The 16,840-nt window shown below is 43.9% G+C and overlaps 2 protein-coding genes across 2 annotated transcripts; one reads left to right on the top strand and one right to left on the bottom strand.

Annotated features, from left to right (window-relative positions):
• Positions 1 to 6,772: 6,772 nt before the first annotated feature.
• LOC113022167 (uncharacterized) lies at positions 6,773 to 11,105 on the top strand. The gene is made up of 8 exons (XM_026167293.2): positions 6,773 to 7,264; positions 7,337 to 7,372; positions 7,450 to 7,620; positions 7,752 to 7,865; positions 8,056 to 8,118; positions 8,204 to 8,266; positions 8,354 to 8,455; positions 8,560 to 11,105. The coding sequence occupies exons 1-8, from the start codon at positions 7,192 to 7,194 to the stop codon at positions 8,661 to 8,663; spliced, it is 726 nt and encodes a 241-aa protein (XP_026023078.2). The 5' UTR covers positions 6,773 to 7,191; the 3' UTR covers positions 8,664 to 11,105.
• Positions 11,106 to 11,678: 573 nt separating this feature from the next.
• LOC145431890 (uncharacterized) lies at positions 11,679 to 16,637 on the bottom strand. Its single transcript, XM_080308215.1, has 8 exons — positions 14,662 to 16,637; positions 14,554 to 14,589; positions 14,306 to 14,476; positions 14,061 to 14,174; positions 13,814 to 13,876; positions 13,666 to 13,728; positions 13,477 to 13,578; positions 11,679 to 13,372 (listed from the first exon to the last, which is right to left on the bottom strand). Exons 1-8 carry the CDS (start codon positions 14,732 to 14,734, stop codon positions 13,269 to 13,271), a joined length of 726 nt encoding a protein of 241 aa, XP_080164341.1. The 5' UTR covers positions 14,735 to 16,637; the 3' UTR covers positions 11,679 to 13,268.
• Between the last annotated feature and the right edge of the window lie 203 nt (positions 16,638 to 16,840).

Here is a 16,840-nt window from a genome sequence, read left to right as displayed (position 1 = left end):
AAAAAAGTACAGCAGTAAAGTAAAGATACCAGAAAATTCTACTTAAGTACAGTATTGAAGTATTCGTTATTTTGCATCTCTGACGCCAACAATAAATCATACTCTAATGCAAAATGTGTTTTTTGCTTCTTCTCGCCCACAGAAGCCGTTAATCCAGCTCTCTTACTTAAACCAGGCCCAGGAAAAAGGATATTTGTGTGTTTCTCTGCCATGGAGCACGATGGAAAAAACATTAAAATAAGGAGGAATGTTGTTGTAACGCAAAAAAAAGTGGCAACATGATCATTGTAAGAAAACTAGACGATTCCTAGAATTATGAAATCACTAACGGCAAATTTATTTAAGAAAGACTTAACCAACCTTTGCGATCAACTTGCAAGACTTCCACGGTATCCATGCGTGCTTCCGGCTACTGTGGAGGTCACGTGTATCCGGTTACTGTGGAGCTCCACAGTGGCTGCAGCCAGACCCTTCTCCAAAATACGGCAGAAGGGAGCGGCGAAGAGGTTTTTTCTTTTTTCTTTTCCAAACTTTATTGAAATTATAAAGCAAACAGTCAGTCATTCCAGTTCAGTTTGTACAGTAGACATACAAGGCAAATAAGAGTAACAATATACAGTACAATGAAATAAGAAGGATAAATAAATAAAGGATAAAAAAGAAAAAAAAGGGGGGGAATGTGACAGACTTCATAACAACTTTGTACTTGAAAGTTGTGACAGCTCATTCGTTAAACATTTCTGAATGAATTTCAATCAATGATAAACCTTTTATATTGGAAGTTAATTTAAGAGAGTTCGAGTAATATTCAATTTCAATCAAAAACAAATTTAATGATGGGGTTGAGTCTTGAAATTGACATTTATGTATATGGAATTTCCCTAATAAGATGGAGCGGCTGAAGAGTGAACTGTCAAAAGTACTGAATATGACATCACTTATTTATGTGCGAATGTTTAATAATTAAAGTCAGTCATATATCCACAAACACAACAAGCTGAAAGTCATATATATATATATATATATATATATATATATATATATATATATATATATATATATATATATATATATATATCATAATAATCTGACAATACTATAATATTGGCCATATTATATTTACATTACCACAGTGAGATGGCTTTAGTCTCATGAACAACATTAACTAATTGTTATTTAATAACTAATCTTGAAATGACTGTTCAGTACAGAAATGAAGCCCAACAATCATGTTTCACAGTCCTGTGGTCTCAGCCTCAGATACTCAGCTAATCAAAGTGATGTCATGACAAAAATGAATGACCAACAAAACATTTTTCTCCTTCATTTCTGTCACACAAAGCTGTATGTAACGTGTCTCGCGGTTAGTATCATGGTTGCTAGGCAACCTGAACAGCGCGACGAAGCGTATACCGTCCCATTTTACAAGTCTCTCACTTCCACACTTCTCGTACTCATAGTACGCACCGTACGTAGTACGCGTAGTGCGCGTACTTCAAGCGTGCAGACCCCTGAGTAGTAATATACCTGTACTTTTTTGAATGGATGTTTGTACAGTATTTGTGTGTGCCTGTATGTCTGTGTCTATATGTCAGGTTGGGTGTCAGACGCCACCTCTCTGGGGACATCTCAGGCCCTCCAAGGTTTGGAGGCCTATCTCCCCCCACCACCACTTCCCCTGCCAGTGGCGGACTCCCTCAGACATCGATGCGTTGGTGGTTCTTTGTGTCTGGGGATGGGCGTCCAGGTACACACCGGCTCACTCCTTGGCGGCCGCTTGTCGGGGCCTGGAGCCTGGGGCTTGCTCGGGCCACTTCGGAGGTGGGGTGCCCCCGGCCTCTCGGCCTGGGGCTCGGTCACTCTGGCACAGCTGGCTGCCGGCGGAGCTCACGGGCGCGTCACTGCAACTCCCCCTGGCTTCTGCTCCACGGCTGCTGAGTGAGCCCTCATCTGGGACTCTCCTCAGCTCTTTCTGGGACAGTGGCGCGGCTGCCCCTCTGTTGGTCTTCCTTGGTCTCTTGTGTTCTGGGGGCCTCTGGATGTCTGGAGTTTTGATCTCCTCCATACCTGCTTCATGCCCTGGAGGATGGGGCTGTGGCCCCCCCACACCCTCTAGCAGATCATTACATGAAGGAACCTTTTAAAAAAAACAAGCGCGTCCATGCTCACAGGTGTACACACGGGTGATCACACCCACAAACTACACCCTTTTTGGCTCCTACCTCAAAGCACACTGTGTGCTGTTGATCTTATGTGCTGCACAATAATGTTTAATATTTAGTATTTACTGTCATATTCCCATATATCATTGTGATGTTGTTTATTCTATTACTCTTGTTCTCTTCTGCTTGTTTTCTTTTTTCTTTCTCAGCAGGTGATCCAGGTGATCGATATATGCATTTTTTTTCTTTTTTTTTCTGCCCGTTCTGTTGGTTTTTGTCTTTTGCCCTTCTCCCCCATCCCTCTTCTCAGCTGTTTCTCTTTCCCTCTTTCTTTCTCCCCTTCTTTCCCCCAGTCAAGTCTGTCCCGTATTCAGTAAGTGAAAAAAAAAAAAACAATAAAAGGTGAATCAAATGGACCATTATGGCAAGGCTGGGATGGTCAATTTGGTAAAGTAAATCCGTTGGGCATCTTTCTTTGCCTTTAGACAACAATTCTGATGGCAAAAGAGCCAAACGGGACAGGCAAAAAAAAAAAAAAGAAAAAAAGAAAGAAACTGTGATACTTCTAAAAGTACATATTCACACTAGCGCTGTATCAACCCCAATGTGGCTTTAATGCTACTAGTCTTATAATTATCTACTAGTCTGCAACAGTTAGACTCGATGATTACACATAGATGATTTAACTACTTTAGGGGCATTTCACTTTTCTAAAAGTTTCACAGGCCAATAGCACCGCAAACAACATGTATTCTTTTAGAAATAAACTGTGATACTTCTAAAAAACACATATTCACACCTAGTCACACTCTGTAACAGTTAGACAGAGGGGGTGCTGTTAGGCTCCCAACAGTCTGCAAAAAGGTATGAAGCAACAAAAGAGGCTCCCTTATCAAAAGCATCCCAGCCCAAAGGTGTTTCTTCACAAACAGTTAATTCCATTATCTTATCATGTATCTACCAGTCTGCAACCGTTAGGCTCCCAAATGTCTGCAAAAGAAGTCATGTAATGTAATGACACCTCCTACTGGGCTGGGCTAACACATACACATATAAAACGGACTCCTTCACCATTTGGAGCATCAACAGAGTGACCTAAGGAACACAGACACCTCTAACTAAGGAGTGCAGGATGACATCTGTATCAACCATGACGAGCAGCCAGGACATCGCCCAAGCCACAGCCGTACTAGGTACTGTGACGAGGGGCCCTCATCGCAAAAAGCAGCGCTGTGAAAACGCCGTAGATGGGACTGAATTTAAGCTAGAATATCGAGGCAGTAATGGGTATGTGTATACCGTTGATCAGGAGATACTTTATTTTGTATTCTTATAATCAGTTATCATTGATTAATCATTTACCATTGTTGAATCTGTTCACAGAATAATCTTTGAATCACATCTATGTTACTTTGACCAAATATTAATGCACACAGATGATCAGTACTTGGACACCGGCCTGTCTGCGTTCAGTTCTGCACGTACGCCGGCCTGTAATCACATGCACGGACTTATATAACACACGCACGTTTACACTCACACTTAGTAATAATAGGAGGGTCGTCTGAGGACAGTTTTTCTGATAGATACACTTTCACAAAATGCACAATGTAATACACACTTGTTTTTCTTTAAGAGTAGCAGTTGATGTCTATATTAGGACAAGGTTTTGAAGAGGAGGGCAATTGTTATCATTTCCAGTAAAGATCCAACTGTGATGTCATAATGGTAATATAAGGAGACGGGACGGTCCAGTCGACGAAGGATTGTATTGCAAATTGTCTTTCCCACACTGACTGCGCAAAGTGTGTAATAAAGATCACTATTTTTGACACCTACTTCGGCCTGGGCTTGCTTTCTTCTCTTACCTGAATCGAACGGACCGTAACAATTCCTGGTGCTCGAAACCCGGTTGGGGAGGAGTAGAATCCGCAGCTTGTCGTGGAGGTGACAAAGGGGCGAAGGCCAGCAGCTTATCTGAGTGACGCCAGGCGGAATAAGAAAGGTGAGTAGTGCCACCTGTTGATGTTTATCCAAAGGCGCTATATTGGAAGTTAAAACTAAATTTAATTAAACAATATTCACTCAGTATAGGCTTCTGGCGTTGGTCCATAGTGATCTTGAGTAATTAGTTTTAAAATTAAAATAGGGCATATTAGTCTGACTAAATTCATTGCTGTTTATTTTGGGGGTGAATTTTGAGCTAAGAGGTTATATGTGTTTAAGACAATACAGTTTAAAGTGTTTGATGCCAGACAGTAAATCGGTAGTGTAGGAAATTTGGTTTTTATTGGGTAGCAAAAACGCGGTTTTGGGCCTCAGATAATTAAACTGGGGAGGGCAGAGTGCCCACAGTGAGGCTTTTAAAATAATTAAAGGTTTTTTAGGACGGGGGGCGCAGGATCCCCTAAGAGCGCAGCTGCTCAGCACCGTGGCGGTGACTCCTGATCGCGGACGCGTGGTTAGGCTATTTGCTCGGTTGGTTGCCGGGGAAGTTCGAGCATCCCAAACAAACCAAAGCGGTCGACGAAGACCACTTTCTTACTGCGCTTGATTGATTGACAGGGTCGGGGACCCGGCCGGGACCACTCAACGTCGTTGGCCTGTGAGCTTTAAGTAAAGCTGAAGGCGTGGGTTTGATACTAGCGCCAGAGGTGGAGCTCCTTTCCAGCTGCGGGAAACGGTTATAAATTAATTAGTATTTAGAAATTAGACCGCGGCCGGCGAGGGCGGTCCCGACGCGTGTAATTGACCAGCAAGGCGCGGCCTGGGCTATAGATGCTTTTAAATTGGTCTAAAAATTAGAAATACCGGTATAGAAATAAGAAGTGAAATGAAATAAAAAGATAGGCTGTTCTGGCATATAGTGTTTTCTTATGTCTATGCGGGCCCGTGAGAGAGTTATTCCCATACAGCTTATGACAAAATTTGATCCGAAGTGATTGATGGCCCTAATCACGACCTTTTGACCCCCCGCCCCTCCCCTCCGTGGGAAACCCCCGCGTGACGAATCGTATCCGGAGAAAGGGGGGTGGGAAACCCCCGCGTGACGAATCGTATCCTGAGAAAGGGGGGCGGACCCCGGAAGCGCGCCATCTGTTGCTAACCGTAACGAATTGCACCCCGAGAAAGGAGGGGTGAACCCCCGGAAGCGCGTCATCTGTTGTTGGGGGAAAAAAAAAAAGTTTTTAGAGGGAGGGGGAAAACCTCCGGAAGCGCGTCATCTGTTGTTGGGGAAAAAAGTTTTTAGAGAGGGGGAAACCTCCAGAAGCGCGCCATCTGTTGGAGGGGAATAAAAAAGCAGAGAGAGGAGTCCGTCACAATTTCTAAGGCACAGACACAAGATGGATTTCCTTCTGCAGCCCCGCAGCGGTCCTGTGTCCGATGAGATCTGCTCTCCCAAAGAAGAAGGTTTTGAATATGACATATTCAAATACAGCATATTTACTATGGAAGGCATCGATCCGGACCTTATGACCCTACCGGAAATACTCCGGAAGTGTCTAGTCATTTTCAGACCTGTTGCATCATGTTCCCTAACCACAGCGGTGATGCAGCAGATGATTCTGTGATGAAAAGAAGAACTTTCTATCCGCTTGTAACCTACAGGCTGCCTATGTGTAAAAAAAAAAAAAAAAAAAAAAAAAAAAAAAAAAAAAAAAAAAAAATTGAATAAATATCGCTTAGTGAATACTACTTTTCCTTTTGAGAGTCCTTTTTTTACAAGAGACTGAAAAAACAAACCAGCGACAGGCGATCTTGTTTCACACACACACACACACACACACACACACACACCCACCTCTGTGGGAAAGAGTCAACCATGAGAGTTTTGTCGACAGCAATTGTCCATTTGGCAAAACAAATATCCGTCTCAAAGCCGTATTTTACCGTTGCAGAAAACAGAAGGCGTTCACAAGAAGGCACACACACACACACACACACACACACACACACACACACACACACACACACACACACCCACCCCCACCCCGCGGACCAAGGAGGAGTGAGTCAGCAGATATCAGTTTTGTTTTTTTTATGTTTTTTTTTCTCAATGCTTATATCCTATAACACGCCATCCAAAAAAAAAAATATTATTATTATTAAAACATCTATATGAGGTAGGTTTTGCGCAACCTGCTCCTTGTCAGACCAAAGTAGAGAGTTTTTTCTTCAATACTTTAACAATAAGTTTTCTCAATAGATAGAAAATGATGACGCTGAGGAGTCAACATTCGATATTATCATTGCTTGTAACCCTGTTTTTTACATCTCCCCATAAAACTAGTCTTAGCGAGGAAAAAAGCTCATATTCGAATAAGTTTATTAAAGCACCCCCTCTGTGGGAACGAGTCAACCATGAGCCGAGTTTTGTCAACAGCAATTGTCCATTTGGTAAAACAAATATCCGTCTCAAAGTCGTATTTTACCGTTGCAGAAAACAGACGGCGTTCACAAGAAGGCCCACACACACACACACACACACACACACACACACACACACACACACACACCCCGCGAGGCAAGGAGGAGTTTTTTTCTTCATTACTTTTTTACAATAAGTTTTCTCACTAGATAGAAAATGATGACGCTGAGGAGTCAGCATCCGATATTATCATTGCTTGTAACCCTGTTTTTTACATCTCCCCATAAAACTAGTCTTAGCGAGGAAAAAAAATCTAATTATTCGAATAAGTTTATTAAAGCACCCCCTCTGTGGGAACGAGTCAACCATGAGCCGAGTTTTGTCAACAGCAAGAACAAGGTCAGACAGCAATTGTCCATTTGGTAAAACAAATACCCGTCTCAAAGCCATATTTTACCGTTGCGGAATGGGGGGAAAACAGACGGCGTTCGCAAGAAGGCAATCAAAAAAAAACAAACCCCCTCTAACTACCGGTATTGTCAAGAGAAAGATGCGAAAAACAGATGCTTCGCTAGACTAGGATAAAATGAGAGAAGAAGCGGAAGGGGAGTCGCTATCTGTGACAGTTCTACCAATCGCGAGGAAGAATCCGAGAATATTATGTCAGCATCCCGTTCAAACAACGCCGCCGATCAGAGGGCCATCTCGCCGGATCTGTTCATACCTCACCCCGGTAAGTTTTTTTCTTTACGACTTTAAATTATATATCAACAGAGATGTCAATAATTTGATTACTTTCTTTTAGATTTCTACATCAATGATTTCACGCAAGTGGACTACGGTACGTTTAAATAAGTATATACCATTTTTTAAACAAGTTTAGATAGACTTGATTTAACCATGCTCTGATACTTACAGAAACAATCGATAATGCAGTGAGTAACAGCAGAAATCCGGCCGTTTTCCACGGCGAATTAGAAGCCATATCCCCCGCAGAATCTCCGCTGCCGCCGCATCGAAGAGAAGACGGCACTATTTCCGTCTCCGCATACCGGGAGAACCGCGGAGAAAAAAGTTTTAAAATCGAAGGTAAACAATATGATGCATTATCAGCCATTTTGTTGAATAACAGGATGTGACGGAGTAATCCGAGTGTGCTATACCGCCCCTCCCGACCCGGAGCAGATTTTTTAAAAAAGTTTTGCTTTATTTCTCGACAGAGGTAACCGAGAATATACAGACCCCGCCGCAGCGAAAAGAAGAAGAAGAAGACGACGTTATTTTCGTCAACGCATACCGGGAGAACTGCAGGAAAATACCTTTTAAACCAAAAGGTAAACAATATGATGCAATATCCGTCATTTCGATAAATATCAGGATGTGGCGGAGTAATCCGAGTGTGCTATACCGCCCCTCCCGACTTGGAGTGGTATAAAGCGAGCTAAAAAGTTTTTTTTTTTTTTTTGTTTTTTTTTTGTTTTTTTTTTATTAAATCTTTCTCTTTTCTGTTTTATTTCTCGGCAGCCGAGATTGCGGATATACCTATTCAACCCCCCTCCGCTACAGACAATTGCGCGGAGGAGCGAGGTAAATAAAAAAGTTTTTTCATTCTCGAAAAATAGGAAAGAGGAGGTTGTTTTCTTAAATCTCTTCTGTTTTATTTTCTCGGCAGCCGAGATTGCGGATTTACCTAACCAATCCCCCGCCGCTACAGACAATCGGGCGGAGGAGCGAGGTAAATAAAAAAGTTTTTTTCATTCTCGAAAAATAGGAAGGATGAGATTGTTTTCTTAAATCTCTTCTGTTTTATTTTCCCCGACAGAGACCGATACAGAAAATCAGACTGAAGAAAATCAGGTTGAGGAGGAACCGTCCAGATCGCCTCCTCTCAGGAGAGTGAGAGCTCCTCTCGGAAGACTGAGAGGTAATTGACGGGGGGGGGGGGGGGTGAATCGATCCTATTAATCTTCTCTGCTCTATAAAAAATGTAAGGTTTAAAAAATACATTCTGTCCGTCTTTTCTTACAGCTCGACGGATGCTTCATAAGAAGAGAATCCTTGAAAAACTCGCTTTCATGTACGTCGCAACAGTTCGCACATATGCATCGATATACAGACACAAGGACCTGTAAAGTAAAAGCATGTAAAAGTCTGTGAATTAAGAAATAAAGAAAATCATGTCGGAAGAACACAGCATTCCTGAGGCTTTGTTGGAAGCCGTGGCAGAATTAAACAGAAACGATGAACATTTAGCCCCACCGTTAGAAAACAATATAGCCCCACCACCACCAAACGACCCTCTACAACCTTTAGAAAACGCATTGCAGATCCTCCTTCAAAACATTGAAAACGAGCGGCTTGCCGGTCTACTGAACTTTGACCCTCTGCAGCCGATAGAAAATGCTCTTCAGCTCTACGACCGGCAGCAGGGGGAGCAGCAGGTGCAGGTGGAGCAGCATCATCATCAGCAGCCCAGGGAGGAGGAGGAGGAGGAGGACCGGCCTGCTGAGCATCAACAAGGAGGAGGATCTCGGGTACAGAACGATGCGGTGACTCGCCGCGAACATTTTAATAATTTCGAAATAAGGCGAGTATTTAACATTCCCTCTCCGGATGAAGCGAGCGACCTCGCTCAATTTTACCTCGACGTCAGGGATAATTTTGTAGATCTAGCGGATAGGGTCAGACCGGAAGTTAGTCGTAACGACCGGGTTCAACTGGAGATCATCAGCGAGCACGCGCGAAATCACTCTGTTTTTAACGTCGACGACGAAAGCGCTGAAAACATTGTACCGGTTTTTGAGGACCTGCTAGCCAGGCTGATACAATCAAACGGAGCGATCGTCGCAGGCTCTCCCCTAGAAATTGTTGTGCAAGTAATTAGAAATCCTAGAGGCGGTGGCAGTAATGACCCGCGTAAAAAGATTCACAAAATGTTAGACGATGAAATTCTAGTCAAAAAGCGTCGCTGTCTGTACGTGGTAAAAAACAAAAACGATAATCTGTGTTTTGCCATCAACCTGATTCACCTCACTCAACCTCATTTCACAGATAAACAGGCCCTGGAACGCGGCAGAGAGCTGCAGCGTTTAGCGGGGTTGAGCGATCGCACTCAGGTAACTCTCACCGACATAGGTAAATTCGAACAAATACTAAAACGTAAAATCGTCGTGTTTTACCGCCCGGCCGAGGACAGAACTCTTTCATTAATCGAAACAGACTACCCGAACACACGTCACCCGCTGTACTTATTCTTATTCCGCCATCACTATTACGGAATAAAAAATCTAAAAACATTTTTAGGAATCCAGTACATTTGCAACGAATGTCACCGCGGGTATTATAAAAGAGAGGAACACTTTTGCCAAAACCGCTGCAACCTCTGTTTTGACCCCGCATGCCCCTCTCACTTTCTGGACTCTGTAATCTGTACGGATTGTAACAGATCATGTCGCACACGTGCGTGTTATTTAAAACACAAACAACCAGGAATTCACTCCGGTTCAGACCTCAGCGTTTGTCAACAATTGTATAAATGTCCGGACTGCAATCGCCTCTCCCGTCGCGGAATGCACAGGTGCACAGCCGCCAGATGTAAAATCTGTCGCGCGGAGCTTCCTCCCGACGACGATCAACACCTGTGTTACATCCAACCTTTGAAACATGAAAACTCTGATAACGCTTCCATAATCTTTTATGACTTTGAAACCTTCCCAGACAGGGAGGGGGCGCACGTCCCTTACCTAGTGTGCACAAAATCTCTAGAAGGAGAAGAGTGGCACGCTTACGGTGTAGACTGTGTTGAAAAGTTTCTCCAAAGATACAGAAGGAAAAAATATAGAGAGACCACGTTCGTTGCGCACAACGCGAAAGGGTTTGACAGCTATTTAATTCTAAGTCACCTGGTGGGGGGTGGGATGACGCCCTCTCTCATCATGCAAGGCAGTAAAATTATATGTTTCACAGAATCCGATTTCCTTCTCAAATTCATAGACTCGCTTTCTTTTCTCACCATGCGTCTCAGCGCTATGCCCAAAGCTTTAGGCTTCGAGGACAAATCCAAGGGATTTTTTCCTCACAAATTCAGCTCGCGGGACCGCTTAAAATACTCGGGTCCGTACCCTCCTCCTTCAGATTACGGGGTGGAGCGCATGTCACCTCCCGAAAGGGCTGAGTTCTTGCGATGGCACTGCGAGGCCTCCCGGGGAGTGTTTAACTTTGAAAAAGAATCCCTGTATTACTGCCGAAACGACGTTAATATCTTGAGAGAGGCGTGCGTAAAGTTCAGAGACGGGTTTATAGGCGAAACTAAAGTAGACCCTTTCAGCTGCGTCACTATAGCTTCAGCCTGCATGAAAGTGTTTCTCACCAATTTCCTACCCGAAAACAGTCTGGCCATCCCCTCGCCCGACAACTACGGGCGCAGATTCAAAGCCTATTCGCACGCATCCATTCAGTGGCTGGAGTGGGTAGCTCACTCTCAGAAAATTCCCGTTCAACACGCTCTCACATCCGGCGGGGAGAAAAAAATAGGCCCGTACTTTGTTGACGGATACGCGCTGATTAACGGGGAAAAGTGGGTGTGGGAATTTCTGGGATGCTTTTATCACGGGTGTCCAAAATGCTACAGACCTGAGGAAATCTGCCCTCTGACCCGCGCTCCTTACGGGGACCTGCACGCCTCGCCTCGGCAGAGGCGTGCAGGTCCCCGTAAGGAGCGCGGGTCAGAGGGCAGATTTCCTCAGGTCTGTAGCATTTTGGACACCCTCGCGGTCCCGCGAGCTGAATTTGTGAGGAAAAAATCCCTTGGATTTGTCCTCGAAGCCTAAAGCTTTGGGCATAGCGCTGAGACGCATGGTGAGAAAAGAAAGCGAGTCTATGAATTTGAGAAGGAAATCGGATTCTGTGAAACATATAATTTTACTGCCTTGCATGATGAGAGAGGGCGTCATCCCACCCCCCACCAGGTGACTTAGAATTAAATAGCTGTCAAACCCTTTCGCGTTGTGCGCAACGAACGTGGTCTCTCTATATTTTTTCCTTCTGTATCTTTGGAGAAACTTTTCAACACAGTCTACACCGTAAGCGTGCCACTCTTCTCCTTCTAGAGATTTTGTGCACACTAGGTAAGGGACGTGCGCCCCCTCCCTGTCTGGGAAGGTTTCAAAGTCATAAAAGATTATGGAAGCGTTATCAGAGTTTTCATGTTTCAAAGGTTGGATGTAACACAGGTGTTGATCGTCGTCGGGAGGAAGCTCCGCGCGACAGATTTTACATCTGGCGGCTGTGCACCTGTGCATTCCGCGACGGGAGAGGCGATTGCAGTCCGGACATTTATACAATTGTTGACAAACGCTGAGGTCTGAACCGGAGTGAATTCCTGGTTGTTTGTGTTTTAAATAACACGCACGTGTGCGACATGATCTGTTACAATCCGTACAGATTACAGAGTCCAGAAAGTGAGAGGGGCATGCGGGGTCAAAACAGAGGTTGCAGCGGTTTTGGCAAAAGTGTTCCTCTCTTTTATAATACCCGCGGTGACATTCGTTGCAAATGTACTGGATTCCTAAAAATGTTTTTAGATTTTTTATTCCGTAATAGTGATGGCGGAATAAGAATAAGTACAGCGGGTGACGTGTGTTCGGGTAGTCTGTTTCGATTAATGAAAGAGTTCTGTCCTCGGCCGGGCGGTAAAACACGACGATTTTACGTTTTAGTATTTGTTCGAATTTACCTATGTCGGTGAGAGTTACCTGAGTGCGATCGCTCAACCCCGCTAAACGCTGCAGCTCTCTGCCGCGTTCCAGGGCCTGTTTATCTGTGAAATGAGGTTGAGTGAGGTGAATCAGGTTGATGGCAAAACACAGATTATCGTTTTTGTTTTTTACCACGTACAGACAGCGACGCTTTTTGACTAGAATTTCATCGTCTAACATTTTGTGAATCTTTTTACGCGGGTCATTACTGCCACCGCCTCTAGGATTTCTAATTACTTGCACAACAATTTCTAGGGGAGAGCCTGCGACGATCGCTCCGTTTGATTGTATCAGCCTGGCTAGCAGGTCCTCAAAAACCGGTACAATGTTTTCAGCGCTTTCGTCGTCGACGTTAAAAACAGAGTGATTTCGCGCGTGCTCGCTGATGATCTCCAGTTGAACCCGGTCGTTACGACTAACTTCCGGTCTGACCCTATCCGCTAGATCTACAAAATTATCCCTGACGTCGAGGTAAAATTGAGCGAGGTCGCTCGCTTCATCCGGAGAGGGAATGTTAAATACTCGCCTTATTTCGAAATTATTAAAATGTTCGCGGCGAGTCACCGCATCGTTCTGTACCCGAGATCCTCCTCCTTGTTGATGCTCAGCAGGCCGGTCCTCCTCCTCCTCCTCCTCCCTGGGCTGCTGATGATGATGCTGCTCCACCTGCACCTGCTGCTCCCCCTGCTGCCGGTCGTAGAGCTGAAGAGCATTTTCTATCGGCTGCAGAGGGTCAAAGTTCAGTAGACCGGCAAGCCGCTCGTTTTCAATGTTTTGAAGGAGGATCTGCAATGCGTTTTCTAAAGGTTGTAGAGGGTCGTTTGGTGGTGGTGGGGCTATATTGTTTTCTAACGGTGGGGCTAAATGTTCATCGTTTCTGTTTAATTCTGCCACGGCTTCCAACAAAGCCTCAGGAATGCTGTGTTCTTCCGACATGATTTTCTTTATTTCTTAATTCACAGACTTTTACATGCTTTTACTTTACAGGTCCTTGTGTCTGTATATCGATGCATATGTGCGAACTGTTGCGACGTACATGAAAGCGAGTTTTTCAAGGATTCTCTTCTTATGAAGCATCCGTCGAGCTGTAAGAAAAGACGGACAGAATGTATTTTTTAAACCTTACATTTTTTATAGAGCAGAGAAGATTAATAGGATCGATTCACCCCCCCCCCCCCCCGTCAATTACCTCTCAGTCTTCCGAGAGGAGCTCTCACTCTCCTGAGAGGAGGCGATCTGGACGGTTCCTCCTCAACCTGATTTTCTTCAGTCTGATTTTCTGTATCGGTCTCTGTCGGGGAAAATAAAACAGAAGAGATTTAAGAAAACAATCTCATCCTTCCTATTTTTCGAGAATGAAAAAAACTTTTTTATTTACCTCGCTCCTCCGCCCGATTGTCTGTAGCGGCGGGGGATTGGTTAGGTAAATCCGCAATCTCGGCTGCCGAGAAAATAAAACAGAAGAGATTTAAGAAAACAACCTCCTCTTTCCTATTTTTCGAGAATGAAAAAACTTTTTTATTTACCTCGCTCCTCCGCGCAATTGTCTGTAGCGGAGGGGGGTTGAATAGGTATATCCGCAATCTCGGCTGCCGAGAAATAAAACAGAAAAGAGAAAGATTTAATAAAAAAAAAAAAAAAAAAAAAAAAAAAAAAAACTTTTTAGCTCGCTTTATACCACTCCAAGTCGGGAGGGGCGGTATAGCACACTCGGATTACTCCGCCACATCCTGATATTTATCGAAATGACGGATATTGCATCATATTGTTTACCTTTTGGTTTAAAAGGTATTTTCCTGCAGTTCTCCCGGTATGCGTTGACGAAAATAACGTCGTCTTCTTCTTCTTCTTTTCGCTGCGGCGGGGTCTGTATATTCTCGGTTACCTCTGTCGAGAAATAAAGCAAAACTTTTTTAAAAAATCTGCTCCGGGTCGGGAGGGGCGGTATAGCACACTCGGATTACTCCGTCACATCCTGTTATTCAACAAAATGGCTGATAATGCATCATATTGTTTACCTTCGATTTTAAAACTTTTTTCTCCGCGGTTCTCCCGGTATGCGGAGACGGAAATAGTGCCGTCTTCTCTTCGATGCGGCGGCAGCGGAGATTCTGCGGGGGATATGGCTTCTAATTCGCCGTGGAAAACGGCCGGATTTCTGCTGTTACTCACTGCATTATCGATTGTTTCTGTAAGTATCAGAGCATGGTTAAATCAAGTCTATCTAAACTTGTTTAAAAAATGGTATATACTTATTTAAACGTACCGTAGTCCACTTGCGTGAAATCATTGATGTAGAAATCTAAAAGAAAGTAATCAAATTATTGACATCTCTGTTGATATATAATTTAAAGTCGTAAAGAAAAAAACTTACCGGGGTGAGGTATGAACAGATCCGGCGAGATGGCCCTCTGATCGGCGGCGTTGTTTGAACGGGATGCTGACATAATATTCTCGGATTCTTCCTCGCGATTGGTAGAACTGTCACAGATAGCGACTCCCCTTCCGCTTCTTCTCTCATTTTATCCTAGTCTAGCGAAGCATCTGTTTTTCGCATCTTTCTCTTGACAATACCGGTAGTTAGAGGGGGTTTGTTTTTTTTTGATTGCCTTCTTGCGAACGCCGTCTGTTTTCCCCCCATTCCGCAACGGTAAAATATGGCTTTGAGACGGGTATTTGTTTTACCAAATGGACAATTGCTGTCTGACCTTGTTCTTGCTGTTGACAAAACTCGGCTCATGGTTGACTCGTTCCCACAGAGGGGGTGCTTTAATAAACTTATTCGAATAATTAGATTTTTTTTCCTCGCTAAGACTAGTTTTATGGGGAGATGTAAAAAACAGGGTTACAAGCAATGATAATATCGGATGCTGACTCCTCAGCGTCATCATTTTCTATCTATTGAGAAAACTTATTGTAAAAAAGTAATGAAGAAAAAAACTCCTCCTTGCCTCGCGGGGTGTGTGTGTGTGTGTGTGTGTGTGTGTGTGTGTGTGTGTGTGTGTGTGTGTGTGTGTGGGCCTTCTTGTGAACGCCGTCTGTTTTCTGCAACGGTAAAATACGACTTTGAGACGGATATTTGTTTTACCAAATGGACAATTGCTGTTGACAAAACTCGGCTCATGGTTGACTCGTTCCCACAGAGGGGGTGCTTTAATAAACTTATTCGAATATGAGCTTTTTTCCTCGCTAAGACTAGTTTTATGGGGAGATGTAAAAAACAGGGTTACAAGCAATGATAATATCGAATGTTGACTCCTCAGCGTCATCATTTTCTATCTATTGAGAAAACTTATTGTTAAAGTATTGAAGAAAAAACTCTCTACTTTGGTCTGACAAGGAGCAGGTTGCGCAAAACCTACCTCATATAGATGTTTTAATAATAATAATATTTTTTTTTTTGGATGGCGTGTTATAGGATATAAGCATTGAGAAAAAAAAACATAAAAAAAACAAAACTGATATCTGCTGACTCACTCCTCCTTGGTCCGCGGGGTGGGTGTGTGTGTGTGTGTGTGTGTGTGTGTGTGTGTGTGTGTGTGTGTGTGTGTGTGTGTGTGTGTGTGTGTGCCTTCTTGTGAACGCCTTCTGTTTTCTGCAACGGTAAAATACGGCTTTGAGACGGATATTTGTTTTGCCAAATGGACAATTGCTGTCGACAAAACTCTCATGGTTGACTCTTTCCCACAGAGGTGGGTGTGTGTGTGTGTGTGTGTGTGTGTGTGTGTGTGAAACAAGATCGCCTGTCGCTGGTTTGTTTTTTCAGTCTCTTGTAAAAAAAGGACTCTCAAAAGGAAAAGTAGTATTCACTAAGCGATATTTATTCAATTTTTTTTTTTTTTTTTTTTTTTTTTTTTTTTTTTTTTTTTTACACATAGGCAGCCTGTAGGTTACAAGCAGATAGAAAGTTCTTCTTTTCATCACAAGCTATGGTGTATCTTAAAGGTTACAAGCGGATAGAAAGTTCTTCTTTTCATCACAGAATCATCTGCTGCATCACCGCTGTGGTTAGGGAACATGATGCAACAGGTCTGAAAATGACTAGACACTTCCGGAGTATTTCCGGTAGGGTCATAAGGTCCGGATCGATGCCTTCCATAGTAAATATGCTGTATTTGAATATGTCATATTCAAAACCTTCTTCTTTGGGAGAGCAGATCTCATCGGACACAGGACCGCTGCGGGGCTGCAGAAGGAAATCCATCTTGTGTCTGTGCCTTAGAAATTGTGACGGACTCCTCTCTCTGCTTTTTTATTCCCCTCCAACAGATGGCGCGCTTCTGGAGGTTTCCCCCTCTCTAAAAACTTTTTTTCCCAACAACAGATGACGCGCTTCCGGGGGTTCACCCCTCCTTTCTCGGGGTGCAATTCGTTACGGTTAGCAACAGATGGCGCGCTTCCGGGGTCCGCCCCCCTTTCTCAGGATACGATTCGTCACGCGGGGGTTTCCCACCCCCCTTTCTCCGGATACGATTCGTCACGCGGGGGTTTCCCACGGAGGGGAGGGGCGGGGGGTCAAAAGGTCGTGATTAGGGCCATCAATCACTTCGGAT

Source organism: Astatotilapia calliptera, chromosome 11 (assembly GCF_964374335.1).
Source record: "Astatotilapia calliptera chromosome 11, fAstCal68.1, whole genome shotgun sequence".
NCBI lineage: Eukaryota > Metazoa > Chordata > Actinopteri > Cichliformes > Cichlidae > Astatotilapia > Astatotilapia calliptera.
The sequence above is the reverse complement of the archived record's forward strand: the minus strand, read 5'-3'. Positions and strand labels throughout refer to the sequence as shown.